We start from the raw sequence: 16,619 nt of genomic DNA on the forward strand, positions 1-16,619 counted from the left end.
GCCAGACTCCTTTCATTGGTGCCCAGGGACAGGACAAAGAGCAATGGCCATAAACTAAAACAGGAAATGCTACCTCAACACATGGAAGAACTTTTTTACACAGAGGATGGGAGAGCACTGGAACAGCTGCCCAAGGAGTTGGTGGAGTTTTCCTCTCTGGAGACATTGAAACCCACCTGGATGTGTTCCCATGCCACCTGCTCCCATGCCACCTGCTTTGGCCAGGGGGGTTGTACTAGATGGTCTCTAGAGATTACTTTCAACCCCAACAATTTTGTGATTCTATTGGATAATCTACACCTTACAGCTATGCACAACCCAAGAATCAAACTGCAGACTGACAACGATCGCTCTTTTATTTAGTAACTAGCTGTGCCAAAGCAAGTTACAAAGCAGAATCATTGACTCTGCCTCTACAATATAGGGCAGCATGATACTGAACCAGTTCAGATATTATTACAGCTAACATCAAGTACACCTACCATACAAATCTGAGTTTGGAAGTAGTAAAATCACATTTTTGCAGTGGAAGAGCTCTAGTTACTGGGTGCAGTGATGCCTGCAGGCCCAATGAAGCAGCTCTACGCCACACTACTCTGCTTCTTGTTTTGTGGTTGACACTGGAAAAGATGGTTTAGATCTATTCAAAACAAATAGTAGAGACATGACTTCAACAGCTTTTCTGAGTGCAATATCTTTTCAGGAACTGAACTAGTTACAATCACAGCCATTATCACCAGAGCTCTGAAAAAACACATAAGTGTAGAGAAGAGACACTGCCTTTTTGGCACACGAGCATACAGGAGCACACCAGATTTCTCTCTCTAATTCATTAGAAAACTTATAATTCAGTGACCTCTCGCCCTCATAGATGTTTCTCATAGGCATGTAACTTTGACTTTTTATGTCTGAAAAAACACCCAGGTGTAGAGAAGAGACACTGCCTTTTTGGCACACCAGCATATGGGAGCATACCAGATTTCTCTCTCTAATTCATTAGAAAACTTATAATTCAGTGACCTCTCGCCCTCATAGATGTTTCTCATAGGCATGTAACTTTGACTTTTTATACAAGACATTAAAAAATTGTGTAGCTTCATACCTGTGTTATAAACAGGAACCCAGTGGTAGAATTCGTTCTGGTAGGGAACTGTATCAAATTCACTGCACTGCATCTGACGGAAGGTTGGCAAGTCTTTGTGGCAGGGGCTGATGTTACACATGCGATAGCGTTTCCTCTCTCCGGTGCAGTAGTCTCCTCCAAACTGGGGTCTAGAAAAGGAACATTGGGACTGGGACATGAGACCATGGGTAAAAAAAAGAAGTTTTAAACCCAACAACGTATTTCAGGCCCCAGTAGCACAACAAGGTGACTCAGAATCCTTGACAGGGTAGAGATACTCTTCACATCACGTTTGATTACTCAAATATGTCAGTACGAAGCACAGAGATCTAGACAACTCCTGTATCTCAAAAAAGTGCTTGGCACTACCTGGCTGAGCTCACAACAAATTAACCTATCAAACGGACTTTAAATCCCATGTTTTGCAGTGTGTTTGACAGTTCTCTCTGAAAAGACAAATTATTCCTGCCTTTAGTGATTTGTGAAAATGAGACGAGGAGTCTTCATGAATTTAAGATATGTAGTGGGGAATTCTACATTTCATGTTCTGTACCTGACAACTCATGTGTCTGAAGCTCAAACGAGGCTGATGACTAGAAGAAAACATAAAAGGTGAGTCCTCAGGATCAGATTGCTAGAAACTGTTCTCACCTGATGTTTGAGGACATTTATTTACTCATTGCAGTATTAATAAAGCAATATTTACACTATTTCTGCAAAGCCTAAATGTTAAGTATGGTTTTTTACTCCTTTTGCACTGAAATAAGCTCCATGGAGGGTAAGAAATAAAGAACAAGATGACTGTAAAAGATGAGCCAGCTGAATTTCACACAGGTATGCCTAACTGGGAAGAGAGGTGTCAGTATCTGTGACGTCTTGATATGGCACCTGCTGATAACAGTCTCATACAAGAGAGTCTCCAGTGTCATAAGAAACTCAAAAATCTTAAACAAAAAGTAGGGAAAAGGGAAAGATAGTGCACTCAGCTTACTCTGGACTATCACACAGCCTCTCTGCACTTTGAACTCCTGCCCCACATGTCCTTGTGCAATGGGACCAGGATGACCAAACGCCCCACTGGCCATGGATTGCTTCAGGAGTCTTCCCCACTGTAATGCACTCACCAGAGAAGCACCACTGAGAAGAGAACAGAAAGCACAAAGAGCTTCAGATCATTATCACAGGGAAATGATGAAATGTTTGAGTTCCTGTGAATTATTTGTTATTTCAGCTCATGAGAGTTGAACACTTTAGCGGAAATTGTAAATGGAGATGTCACAGGATGACCCTCCTTCCCACTCAACAACAGCAGAGCTACTCATGGCTCCTTTCTGTGCTTTGGCAGGTAGCACAGCTTGCAAACAGCGTGGCTCACGGTCACCTTGTTTTCTCCACACCGAGTGCCATCTGCAGCTGCATCCAGTTTGGAGCGGCAGGAGCCTTTCACTGAGCACCAGAGGGTCTGGCAAAGGTTCTGAAAAAGAAAGAAAACTGCAGCAGTCTGAGGCAGGGCAGAACTCCTGTGGTCAAGATTTTCAAAAGCTTCCCAAAGTTTTGTACAGCCACTTAAAAAGCCTTGTAAGGGTTGTATTTCCAGAGGGATCAGGGTTGTTCACAAGATAGGAACTAACAAGGGTCCAAATTTAGGTACTAGCCATTACTGTGCAAAAAGGAACTATTTGAAAAATAGAGAAATGGTAAATACTATCAAGTGAATTCCCTGCACTATGTGACTTCAAATATTCTCCTAATTGGCTGCTGAGCTCCTAGATAGACACAAGCAAAATGGCTTAACAAACTTTGGTCACAGCTGTTTGCAGATAAGGTGACCGAAAATTGAACAATTTTCATTTGACGAGTACTAACCAATACCATCTTCAATTCTGCATTGCTGTCTGCCTGAAAACATACAGTGAAATCAAAGAAGGTTACAGAAGCCAGGCAGGCAAATACAAACAGCATCATGTCTCCAACAAAATTAATGGAGGTCCCAAAACTAGATGAGGAAAAAGTGATCAGGCTTCTTAAAACATCAGCTTGCCAGATGACAAACAAATTATCTGGAAAAAAAAAAAAGCAGTCAGCTAGTTGGCAGAGAAAAAAGCATAGTGGGCTGGGAAGAGTAAAGGCTCTGGTTAGTGAATGTTTGTATTTTAAGTAACTCAGAAACTAGTGCCAGTTTAATGCAGTAGGTTGCCAATAAAACACAGCATTCCAGATGCTGCTCCATGTGCAGTGGCTCAGCTCCACAGAACAGACAGAAACTCCTGAGAGGCAACAAAGAAAGCAGGGCAAGAAACACTCCAGCTACCTTTTACCAAACCCACTTCACTCAGCCAGAACTATTCTCTAGAAAGGGAGGACAGAGTTGGAGGGCCCTTTCTCCCTCTTCTGTTCATATGCACACCAGCTTTTCTTTGTTTGGCACACAGGAGCCCTGCATGCTTGGAACTCCTGACCGATCAGGGCTTTGCATGAAACACCACTTCCAAAGCAAAGAAAGCAGAAGTCTCAAAGGGACTGCACACTGCCAACAGGAACAGCAGAAGCAAAAGGCCAGGTCTTGACTCAGGCGGTTTGGATGCCATAGTCCAGCTGTGGAAAAGGAACAGAGCTGGCAGCAACAACCTGTGAAGAAGGGACAGCTCCAAGTGCCACCAGAGAAAAGAGCTGATAAGAAGGACCCCACTAGCAGCTCCCACTGGGACTCTGAGAGCAAGCCACATACCAGATTTGGAAGTTAACATATAAACTGCACACTTCCAAAAATGCAGCCCCAACGAGCTAGCAGCAATGTTCATCCAAGTGGGAAATGCAGAGTTTGGCTGCCCATTTCTGAGCTGTTTCTGTTTAAAAGAGCCAAGCTTGGGCACAAGCTTTGAGGAAGTTCACTTTCATTTACTTTCTCTATTGTGTGTTTACCTTGGCTTGTCAACTAGAGCACCAGAAAAAAGCTGATGGCATGGAACATCTCAAAGCACCCCAGCCCTCCATCTGGAATACAATGTCTGGGCCACTGCATCTTGGTTCACTGTTTTTGGGCAATGTACACAAGACAAACTTTGTTTTGCAGTTCTCTGTTTATAGTTCAAGGGTAGCATTCCTTATGAAGGCCTTGTGAAGCCATCATTACTAGGTTCTTAAGACAGAGCTACCCAAATGCTATGGCTGATGAATTTTCTCTATCAAAGCCATCCTTTATTTTAACTCTCACGCACAGAATATATTTTGTGGCTTTAGTGTATAAAGTGTACTCTTGCACCATGCCTCAGACAACATTAGAGAAACTGGCACAGAAAATGAACACAGCTTTTCATTGGCAGTTACTTTTATTATTAGGTGGATCTATAGATTTCAAAGTCAAGAATTCACCAAGGGAATTCTATACCTTTGCAAGGGTTTTTCCATATTTATCTCCATGTTCCACAACTGTTTTTTATCTCTAAGAATACTGCAACAACAGCAGAGGGGATGCACTACAATATGAAAAACAACAATATGAGAGGATGCACTATGTACTGCATGCCTTTGGAGGTAACATGCAGAAATTCATGACTGTGCTATGGACTCACTGCAAAGCAACTGTCTTTTCATCAGCAGTATGATATACACTTTCCACCCAATCTATGAGAATAGGATCTGTGCCTTGAAGAAAGTTGAATCCAAAAAATACTCAGTTTTATGGAAGCCAATGGAAGTGTTGGATAAAAAGGCAGTAAGATGAGCATTCTGATATCCTACACGCTGTTCTATAGGAAGCTATGGGTCTAGCTGTTACTTGGAAAATTCCTCCATCTAATACATATTTTACTTTTCTTTGCCTTATTAGAGGGACAATATTTATATACTACACAGGACACTTTGCTGTCTAAGTGCTTAATGAAAACCACTATCTGAATTATAAATATTAGTTTTTGCTAAGTATAATCACTGAACCCCAGGGCATCTTCAGCTAAATGCAGATTGTTCTCTCAAAAAGGATCTGTGGATCAGATTCAGTCAGACATTAAAATGTACAAAACAAAAGCAGCTTGTCAGTGAGCAAGGCTAAGTAAATAGAGGAAAGGCAAAAAAGAGTCAGACCTCTTAGACAAAATGACAAAAAGACTGATGATTCAACATTCCAGGTTGACCCTACTGTTCCCAGTTCCATCTCCTGCCAGTGCAACTACCAGCAAAATACAGGCCTTTCAGTAAAATGTAAAATGAGAAGATACCAATTAATTTTATGACATAGATCTAGCTGTAAAATTGGTTTATCAGGAGATGCGAATGTAAAGGCCTATTAGGTTCAAATTCAAGGAGAGACAGACTGAGCCAATACTGCAAAATTACATCCTAATTTTCTATCTGTACCAACAGACAAATTACAGTAACTAAGGAAACTGTAACAGCAGGTAATGAAAGCAATCTTTCAATACCTTCTTCAGATTCAGCAGTTGTAGTTCAACACTGGTAATCATGTTATCTATTAAGGTTGAAAAGATTAATCAGAAATAATTTCTCTAAGAGAAGGGTAGATGTAGATACACACAATTATCTGAATGCAATAAACAGTCAACACCAGGAGTGCCCAGTCCACAGCTGTGTTCATACCAGCACTGCCAACAGCCAAATTATTGTGTTTGACAGGACCAGTAGACTGGGTGCTGTCTCCAGCATTTACTGAACACTGCTGCTCAAAACACAGGAAAATCAGTGATCACCTAGCTGGGCTAGCACTTGACAACATGGTTGCTGAGCTGGTCTATGTATAAATATGCTGTGTTGGAGTGCATGAAACAGAAGCCTCTCTGAGTCCCTCAGAGAGAAAAAGAAATGCAGGGTTTGAATTAGAACCTCTAGAGAAGCTGAAATATATTAAGCCACACAGACATGAACCAGAAGTGTAAGTTTTAATTTTAAGAAAGTAGAAATATATTTCAAGTGCCTTAAGAGACTGTATTAGCTAGTAAAAGGCCCTAAAGCCTAGTTTAACTTTGGTCCAGGCATAACAAAGACATAGCAGAACATTGCTTGCCTTTCTAGATAGAATAGATAGAACTACTCACATATATCAATAAAATTATATATGTTGATTTTGGGTAAGAAAACACATAGCACCATTTATGTAAATTGATAAATTTATGTATGTTGATTTTGGGTAAGAACTGACACCACTTTCACACATTAGAATTAAGCTCAGATTGGTGTAAGAAAAATGTTTTAGAATCATGCTTTTTAGCTGATTGGATGATTTATGAATAAAATCCCTTGTATTGGGGTGAGGAAGAAGAAAAAAGGTATGGGAGCTGCTGCTATTGCTGCTGTTCTTGCTCAAAACTTCGGGACTTTGTGCCAGAAAGCTTTTAGCACAGACTTTAATACTCTGAACTCCTTGCCTTCAAGACTGATGTACTCATGCAAAAAACAACTTCACTACAACCAACAACTGCTCTTGTGTCTTTGAAGACCCAGCACCCACGATAACCTTGACAATGCTGTACAGACCCAAAGACCTCCAAACATTCCAGGTACCATTATTCTAGTAAAACCCCATACCACTGTACTTTAGCTAATTCAACCTGTTACTCTTCAGAGCTCCACAATCTTGTGAGGGTTGCTGTGACTACACTGCTCCCTTGCATGTCCTCACAACACTGTTTTGCTATGCTGTGAGACAGACCTCAGGGTACTCTATGAATTATACACTTCTGCATAAATATCTAATATTCCATGCAAAAATATTGTTTTTTCACAATAAATATTTTCCACAGGGACTGAAATATTCTTTTGTTTGTTACATCATAAAGAGTATGAAAAATCACGATGTATGGGAAGAGAACACAACCCTGATTTCTACAGAAAACTCTTCCTGGAACTGGAAGATTTGTTCCCAGAATGATGTGATCAATTGAAAGCCACAAGGCTGAAGAATACTTTAAAATTTGACTTAAATTGCATTCATAATTTACCTAAGAATTAATATTACAAGTTTAAAACCAAAAGGACTCCACTGCAGAAGAACAGACCCTTAACCATAGATATGGCTGAGATCCAGCAAAGATTTTGTGAAATACAAGGCAAACAGCATAATAACTTGCTTCCAGAATATGCAGAAGTAAATGTGTTAGGCAGTGCCTGCACTGCACATCTAGTCTATGAGACTCAAAACACACTGCATTTGTAAATGACATGCACTGAATACACTTCCATGCTGCTCAAGAATTTCGAATTCTTACTAAGAGAATGAAGAAAAACATTCAGCACTTACATCCACATCTTCACAAAATGTAGCATTGGAACCATATTGAAGCTGGCATTGGTGGTGCACATCATAAATCACTCCAGGAGCAATGATTGGGGACTTCAGAACTTCTTTTTGGGGGATGTCATCCAGGCAGAATCCCCACCCACGACTAAAAGACAGAAATTCCATATTAAAAAACTCCCTACCACCACAGTTTTTTGATGTTTCTATACAGACTTTTAGTATCTACTTCTTAGGAGTAATTTTGATTATGTCCCATGTAAATAATACTTCCAGATTCCAGCCAAGTTAGGCTGAAATGCTGCAAACAAATAGCAAGAGATGGCTTTAAAATGGCAAAATACAGCTTGTCAAAGAGGAAATACCATGAGCTCAGTATGATTTACACAGTGTCTTCAGGGAACCCCATAGTCTCTGGCTGAAGTTATACCACACTGCTGGTCTTAAAACAAATGGAAGAGATTTGAACAAGTCACTGAAGCCAAACACATAGTACTGTGGCCAAAGTGAAATTCCATCAGTGCCCTTGATGGAAAGGCTTCTTTCTTCCTGGTAACTGCAAAAAGCTGCAGGTTGCACCAAACCCGAGCCAATATGACAAGACCTGAGTTCACTTCCAGACTGCAAGTCTTTAGAGAGCTTCTCCCAAATAAGCAAGCAACAGGACAGTGATATGTCGCCCATGGAAATTACCTCAAGCATACCAAGACCTCCTACAATAATCAGAGCAATAACACAAGATATATTTTGAACTCCAGCACAGTTGTGCTCAATTTAGGCAACTGCCACAACCTGACCACTCACTCTAGGAACCGTGTGATGTACTCCTTGCTGCACTGGGACCAGGTGAGGGGAGTAGGATCATACTGCAACTGTCGGGACATGATATACGGGCGCTTTCCAGCAGGCTCACAGTCATTCTCCTTTCCATCGTGCTGGATTCCAAAACTGGAGATAAAAAACAACATCTAATAATTCCAGCTGTACCAAAACACCTACCTACAGGTTCCTCTCCATGCTTAGAAAAGACACTTATGTTGCTTCCTCTCCTGCAGAGCTGGAGTTATCTGTTTGCTAACAGAAAATGTACACACAGAACATATGACTCAAAATCTATGAAAAATCTACACCCCCACAGGCTTTCAAACATGTCTGTTATGCACAACAATACTGGCCTGCACAAAATAAAGAACACACTGTCACAGACTATACTTCTGTACTTTTAAGGGAGTCCAAACACTGGCGCACAGTTGGGGCAGAAGTCAAAGTTTAAGCCCAAAAGTTAGGTTACAGCTGTTGCAGCCAAGACTGCTCCCTAACTCTTGAACCCAAACTTGCACCACTTTAACTAAGATGAGGCTTTGTTACATTCAGTCTTAGACTCTCTCATAATTATGTCTCTACTGCTTTTTTAATTTTTAAAACTTTTGCTAGACTGCACCAGAGATACTGTTTACAAAATTATTGAATATTCATTGAATTTTCCTCCAACCTCTATTCCTTCATTCCATTTAATTTTCTCAATCTATGCAAACAGATCTCCACAGCAGGTTCTCTCCAGCATCTCTGACTTGCTGAGAAATTTTTTTATTCAACAGCTTGCAGAAGTCATAAACTCAAAAGTTTGGATGGTATTCAACTGAGTAAACACACATGCCTCTTCATCACCTCAGAATGAGGATTATCTCATAATATAAATAATGACATATACAAATATTGATATATGAAGATGTTGACACCTACATTGTTAACATCTGGAGGTGTGTAAGTCCTGAAAGCAGTGAGAGCTTACTCAGGTCAAGTAATGATTCAGTCACGAATCAGATAAAGTGTGTTGAAAACACTTAAGACTACGTTTCTCAAAAATGTAATCATATCATGACTCAAAAGTTCTGAAAGTGGAGGTAATTTCAGTTAGAACCAATTTCAGTAATGAGTCAGAAGCACAAATGCAAGGATCTCCCCTTTCTGACAGGCTCTTTTCCACAAACAGGGTCTGTTGAATCCTCAGGCTGCAAACATCTAGAAAGACAGTGTGGGGAAGAGCTGACTATTGTCATTCATCTAAGGTATTCTGGGAGCATGTCTGTCCTCTTTTGTTCATCTGTTCTTACAAACTTGTCTATACCTGAACTTCTCAATGTGAGCACACTAGCCTGGCTTGAGGTTAACAGGCTGACAATAAAACCTACACTATTTGATATTTGTTATGGAGACAGTCCTTAAGGAGAGGCTCTGCACCACTCCTGCAAGGGCAAGCACAGCAGTACTGAGCCTCACAGCCTCCAAAGGACACAGTCAGCAGCCAGCCAGGCTAGACAAGGAGAAAGTCACAGATGGATCAGTCTGTGGGGAAGGAGTCTCCTCAGATCATTAGTGTGAATGAAAACAGCTCCCTGCCAGCAACAGGCTATGGGGACCAAGTGACTTAAACCCGCAACACCCAGATCCAACTGGAGTGATTTTAGCGTTATTTATTCATGCAGTTTCCTTTCTGGCAGTGAAGAGGTTGAATAAATAGTAGCCAATTAATGGTCAGCAGGGTCATTACCATCATCATCACCATCATCATCATTATATCCTATGAGGAAACAGAGACTCCATCCTGATCCTCCATCCACCCTGTGGCTGCGTGCACAGTGAAATTAGCATGATTGTAGATAAAGCAATGAACATGTGACTTAGCCAAGCAACAGAATCCAGCTGAAAAGTGCAGACATGACAGTCAAACCAGAGCATCCATGAGATAATGCTCTGCCCTGAGGAAAACAGCTGTGTCAAAACAGTTTCAAAAATAATTTTTTCTAAATGAGTTAATAAACCACCCAATCAACCAAAACACCTCCAAAAATCTAAAATTCTGAGAAATTTAGTTCAAACAAAAATACCCAATCATTAAAAAAAAATTAACCATATCTAAAACAAAATATCCAGGAACTTTATTTAAATTGGTCTCAGTGTACACACAATAGTATTATTATACAAAAAATACCAGTTACTAAGAAATGCCCTAAAAAGGCTTTGCTGGTTAATAAAAAGAAAAGGATTACTATTAAATATATGATAAGATTAACGTATGTTTTTCTATATGAGTTTCACTATATGAGTTTAAAATGTTTTCTAGCTAGTCTGCACTACTGAAACACCTTGACATAGTGAGACAGGTTTGTTTTCTGTAAATGTTGTGGATCAGCCTGGAGATTATCTAAGTAATTGCATAGACATATAGCACACGTTTGGAAAAATTAGCACAAGTGAGTGATGCTTCTTTGTAGCTTAATTCTTTCATTTTGATGTACTGAATAGTTGTATATGTAAAACACTACTCAAAGGCTTAATATCTTTTTTTTTTGCTTTGAAATAAGTTCTGATTTTAATGATAGAGACATTAACTCACTTTGTGTTTTGTTTCTGTCTCACAATTTGAGTATTAACATGCAAATAACAAATTCGACTCAGGCACGTTCCCCCTTCCCTGTCAACTGTACCTGTGTCCAAGCTCATGAGCAATAGTGAAAGCCAAGGGGAGGCCAGAATCCTCGTTGATGTTGCAGCTCCTGTGAGGCTGACACATGCCTGAGAGGTGAGACAAGCCTAAGGTTTCACAGGGACGGTTCATGCCAGCACAGATGTCCTTTCTAGAACCACAAAAGAGATGTGCCATTTAAAGAGCTTAAAACCAACTGTGGAGTGTCACTAACATGGGTGGTATGCTTCCATCTTATAATGTGCTAATTTTCATTTCAAGTAACTCATAGTGGTAAGTCTTTTACAAATATGTATGGAACAGCATGCACTTGTTCTACTACGATATTATACTGCTATAATTTGTAGCCAGTATTATGTGGCTGTTGTGCCTAGATACATACACTTACTTTCAACTCCCAAAAGTCAAAGTTTTAGAACCTCCACGCCTGGCAGCATTTTAAAGCACAGTTTATTAAAGTCACCATAGCTCAGCATCATTCAAGTGAACTGTCTGAGTACTTTATATTTGGACAGTGAAATCTCACATCATTGTGAGACTTTATCTCACATTCTTATTTTAAGATTTTTGACTGAGAATAGGATTGAGAAGGTGGGGAATGGTCAGAGGGCACACTTGATGATCTTGGAGGTCTCTTCCAACCTAACGATTCTGTGACTATTTTTTACTGAGCCACTTGAGGGGTGTTTTAGGTTGGGTTTTTTGCCTGACAGACTTTAGCCAAGGGTTGGTTTTTTTTAGACCACAGACTCAATCTTTTCTGCCACCTGTGTACAGACTAAATCAATTTTTACAGACCTGCAGAAGTCCCATTTCATGCTATGACATAAACTCCCTCCATAACCTCAGACAACCTCACTTTCAAGTTTTCTATTACTCCCTTGCTTGGACATTAAAAATTGTTTTGTGTCTCCTTAAATATAGAGATATTTAAAAACCATATGCTTGCTTTTTAAAAATGAATGGCATCCTGTTTGCATAATACTTGTCCTTTCTGAGCTGCACCTGCACATTTCTTCAGGAATTGCTCATCTACATGCTACCTTGTTTTGGTATATTGTCTCAAAGGAGAATAGAGCATTCACTGAGCACAAAATGAGATAGGATCAAGTGGGGAAAATGACCTGAGCGGTGGAAATTGGTCACCTCTAGGGACCCACGCATCTCTATTTTGTGACTAAGATGCACCTCTAACCCATATGCACATGTAGCATCATCAATATTTGGACCACATTTCTGAGCTCTGTGCAGGATGAACTAAGTGATGGCCTGAGCCTATAAAGGAAATATCATCACCAAAGAAATGCAACTGAAGACCAGTCAGTCACTGCTGTCATACCTGGTGAGAAGGACAGCCACATCATGGTGTGTGGGATTGACATCACTCTTGGGATTGACACTCTTCTGCCACTTGCAGAAGCTGGCTAATGTCTTATCAGCATGGTGCACTATCTTCAAGCCTTGCTAATGGGAAAGGAATATATTACTGTAAAGAAGGAATATATTACTGTAAAGAAGGAATATATTACTACGAAGACCACACTGCATTGCAGTAACACTTCAATGAAGTCAGCTGTGAAGATGGGTAATCCAAATGTAATCGATTATGCTTTTGTCTAAAGTTAGAGCCATCATTAGGAGCAATGACACATAGTTATCTAACACTGAATATTAAGTTAAAATGCTGATATTTCTGTAATTGGTGCAGCTAAAGGAAAAATTACAGAAGGCAAAACTCTACATACATTTTGATAAATGAGCTTCGTAAGATCCAACACTGAACTGAAACTTTCAAACATTTTATATTCTCTTGAAATCAAATTTTCCTCTGAAGAGAAGGTGAAGATTATTTATTGTGAAACTTTGTGATCAAATTTGTCACTTAATGTTATGTGAACACTGTCATATTCAGACAACAATTATGCTTCTAACAGAGTATTCATTTCACAATATTTTTCAATTCCAAAGAGAAACAATGCAGTCATAAATGTTTCTTCCTCAACTTATTATTATACATTTTACATATTACTGAAAATTACTGAAAACCTTAAATAAAATGTATGCAAAATGAATTCATCCAAAAAATTTCTAATTTCTGGTCTAGGACATTTCACTTTATCTTGCTTCAGTTTGCTTTGTTTTTAACAAGCGTCAAAGTATGGGATCAACTGTTACCAGACAGTAATTTCTGAGGAACCTAAAAACAAATTTTGGAAGGTATTTAACACTGCTACTTCCAACATTGCCATTACTCAACAGGAATCCAAATTTTTCATCCAAACAGCAACAGAAGTTCAGCAAATATAGTTAATTGGAGGTCATTATGGATCTCAGGTCCTGAATGTCCTGCTTAGGTGCAACCTCAAGTTTTTGTCCCATTTATGCTGAGAGCTATAAGAAAAGACTCTATCTCAATAAATATTTCTGAAGACATAGCCATGAGGTTTGGTTTACTGCCTTCAATAACACTGGGACCATCTGGCTTGTGGTTATAAATTCTAAGCCACTGAGAAAAATCCCTTTAAGGTGTACCTATGGTCAGAGCTAGCTATATAGTGCACATGACTTAAAAATAACCATAAAATCATGGCAATCAGCATGAATTTAAGCACATAGTAACATATTTGTGAGACAGAGACATTGGAAACTATCAATATGGAGCTAGTTAAAGCAATTAACATCTACTTTGTCCTCATTTTACTTTGTTTCAAAAGAGATTTTAAAAGAAAAAAATGTGTTTGAACTGCACAATATGAGACTTATCTCTTCAGAGATCTGCAAATACCATAGCACTACATAATACATTTCAGGCAATGCCAGGTAATTAGTTCCTGAATGTTGATGTGTTGTTTCTGTTTCTTATCTAGTCTTCTTTAGCATCCCATGTTCTTCTTACACTGGGGATATTCCATTTCCTCATTTTTAATCTGCCTGTTTAAATTACATTTTCCTAGGCAATTTTATGCAGAAATACCTGAAGTCATCAGCTAAAATACTTTGCTATCCAGGGCAGCATTTCTCCTAAAATGTTGTAGGTTGTAACAGAGTAAATTTAAAACATTATTTTAAGCAAATATAATTACAGCTCAATGCATTGAACCCAGATGTTTTGTAAGTGATATTTTGAGGTAAATAAAAACCTTACCTCCACCTCCTCAAAGAGGATGAGCCGGACCAGCACAATGTGAATTGCATTGCCAATGCTTGGATCGTGGAACAGCCCTGTGACCTGTGCCAGAGCCAGGAGATATGAGATTAACTAATTCCTCTACAGCAGAACACAATTTCATAGAGAAAATATGTTTACTTCTAGCATACTGTTGATCTGGGGATTACTTTGCTTTTTAAATTCTCAAATCATTGAAAGTTTACTGAAATCAAATAAATATTATACCTACTGCAAAGGCTAATTCTGCCTAATGAATGATGATACAGCCTTTGGCAAAAGTTATTAAGCTAGAGAGCAAAAGCCCAAACAAGATTGAAATTATTCAAAAATTTCTGAGTTCATAAAAAATACTAGCAGAAAAGAACACAACATCTACAGTCATACAACACTGATGGAAAGGTCCACTCAGGGTGCAAATAAACCAGCATATCAAATTGTCCTGCTTTAAACAAACAAGATTCTGTCACAAAAAAAGCAAATTTAGTCAGTACTAGGCAAAGAGAAATTAGTTGAATAATAGCTACTCTTGTGTTTTCGGTGTACAGGAGAGGATGATAAGTACGAAAGCAAAGATAACAACTCCATTCAAAAAAGACACATAAAAAAGAACAAGAACTGAACTCTGCAAAAATGTGACCCAAATTGCTATAAACATCATCACAATGTTGAATTATGCAGGAGGAAAAGGAATCAGAACAGAAGATAATCACGACCTATCTATACATATCTATATGTGTGACCTATGCCATCTATCATAGGAAATACGAATGAACAAAATGGATTGCCTTTGGGTCAAAACTGTTATGGAGAAGACCACTAAAGGAGAAATACCAAAATGAAGTAGAAATTGTGTTTACAGAGGTCTGATTTGGGTATGGATTTTTTTCAAGGTACTCTACTGAAAATTGAAACACTTTAAATAACCCTAATATCTAAGGTCAGACTGCAGAGAAAATGTCGAGTCTTGTTTGTTCCTGAACCTGATAATGACTGGGTTTTATTCCAAGCATTTTTCCCTGTGTGGACAAAACCTCACATGCTGAAACAACCTTTGTACCTGTTTATTCACACTCATTGCCTCAGCCGCAAGTTAGGGCACTGCTTGGGGCACAGCTGGGAACATACTGTATAAACTCACAGGACAGATCAGTCACGATGGCTAGAATTACACTCTGATTACCTCCACATATATTGCACATTTCCATGATAACCAGACAGAACATGTCCTCAACATACTCTCAAGGTCAATATCTACTATGGTACACATAATATTGATAACAGGTATTAATAACAGAAGGCAGATGCTATGACTTTTCCCAGAACAACTTCTATTTTGAAACTTGCCACATAGGAAAGCATTTGAAGTTTAACTTTTCCTTATTCCAATGCAAACTTTGTACTCCAAGAAGAATACTTATCTGGAAAAACAGTTTTATTGGCATCAGCTGGGACAGTTAACTTGCCACACAGAAGTTCACATATTGCTGTTTGGATTTGTGACCAAAACACTAACAAGCTTATTAAAAAAAAGCTAAAATGGTTTGCAAAGTTATTACAATTTCCAGCAGGCTCCTGTCATCCTGTCTCGTTTCTCATCCACAAATATGTGAAAGAATTTACATACTTAAAACCTGTAGAATTTCTCTCTGCCATAGCCAAAAATCTGGAATCACCACTGAGCAACAGGTTCTAAGGCAGACAGATCATTTCAGTGGATAGACAGCTAGTGCTAGCCTTTAGAGATAGAGACATTGTACATACCATATTCATTATAGTGAGGATGTATGACTCCACATGGTCACTTCCATGATATTCAACCATTTTACTGTCTGCCACCACAAGTGTCTCCACCCATCGCTCCTTGCTGACAGAGCGCCGGGAAACCCTCCTGGCAGCTGCGTGGTTTTGTTCCCATCTCTCCCTCCGATGCTGCTGCTGCTTGAAAAAGCTGTGGGTATCTGGAAGAGTAAAAAGCAATGCTGACTTGAAAATATTTTCAAGCTTGAACTGTGTGGCTGTAACACTTACAGGATGATGTTAGCTGGAAGTGACTCTTCTGGCTGCCACCCTCCTGACCCACTGCAGAGGCAACTCCAAAGTGACACCAGACTGCTAAGGGTGCTGTCCAGTGAAGTTCTGAATTTTCTGAGATGGATTAAACACACACCACAAAGTCACTCCACTCAAAACACAAGAGATTAGCATTGTGAGACAGAGCCAAGTTAAAAAAAAATTGAATTGGGGATGCCCTTTTCAAGGAGTTTCTCTCCTGTTGTTTGGCTCTAACCTCTCCAATGATGCAAGTTGATAGTTTAAGATAAGGCATATGGTTTCTTCACAGGCAGCTCATTTTCCCATCAGGATGGCACATTAAGTCCAATACATTCTTGGCACATCCAAGAATGCCTTGTTCTGTGCATGGAGAATGTCCTTGAGAAGTGGGGACTCTTGACCAGCAGGTGTCAGCTAAATACCAGCAGGGCAACCATGGGATCCTCACCTACTGCCATCCTGCCTGATGACAGCACAGACACTTACTGCTTCCACTGTAATTTTGGGATTTGTGCATCTAATGCTCTTCACAAAGAAG

The 16,619-nt window shown here is 39.4% G+C and overlaps 1 protein-coding gene across 1 annotated transcript in view; it reads right to left on the bottom strand.

The window, feature by feature from the left end:
* Positions 1 to 16,619, bottom strand: part of ADAMTS12 (ADAM metallopeptidase with thrombospondin type 1 motif 12) — a 149,335-nt gene that overhangs the window by 55,945 nt on the left and 76,771 nt on the right. The window contains exons 4-12 of the mRNA XM_039709900.1: positions 15,791 to 15,987; positions 14,006 to 14,089; positions 12,200 to 12,324; positions 10,862 to 11,011; positions 8,178 to 8,321; positions 7,377 to 7,521; positions 2,505 to 2,597; positions 2,115 to 2,260; positions 1,103 to 1,272 (exon numbers count right to left, since the gene is read on the bottom strand). Coding sequence (XP_039565834.1) covers positions 1,103 to 1,272; positions 2,115 to 2,260; positions 2,505 to 2,597; positions 7,377 to 7,521; positions 8,178 to 8,321; positions 10,862 to 11,011; positions 12,200 to 12,324; positions 14,006 to 14,089; positions 15,791 to 15,987 — 1,254 coding nt within the window. The remainder of the gene's footprint in view (positions 1 to 1,102; positions 1,273 to 2,114; positions 2,261 to 2,504; positions 2,598 to 7,376; positions 7,522 to 8,177; positions 8,322 to 10,861; positions 11,012 to 12,199; positions 12,325 to 14,005; positions 14,090 to 15,790; positions 15,988 to 16,619) is intronic.

This window comes from Passer montanus, unplaced genomic scaffold, assembly GCF_014805655.1.
Source record: "Passer montanus isolate IOZ18808 unplaced genomic scaffold, ASM1480565v1 scaffold22, whole genome shotgun sequence".
Taxonomy (NCBI): Eukaryota; Metazoa; Chordata; class Aves; order Passeriformes; family Passeridae; genus Passer; species Passer montanus.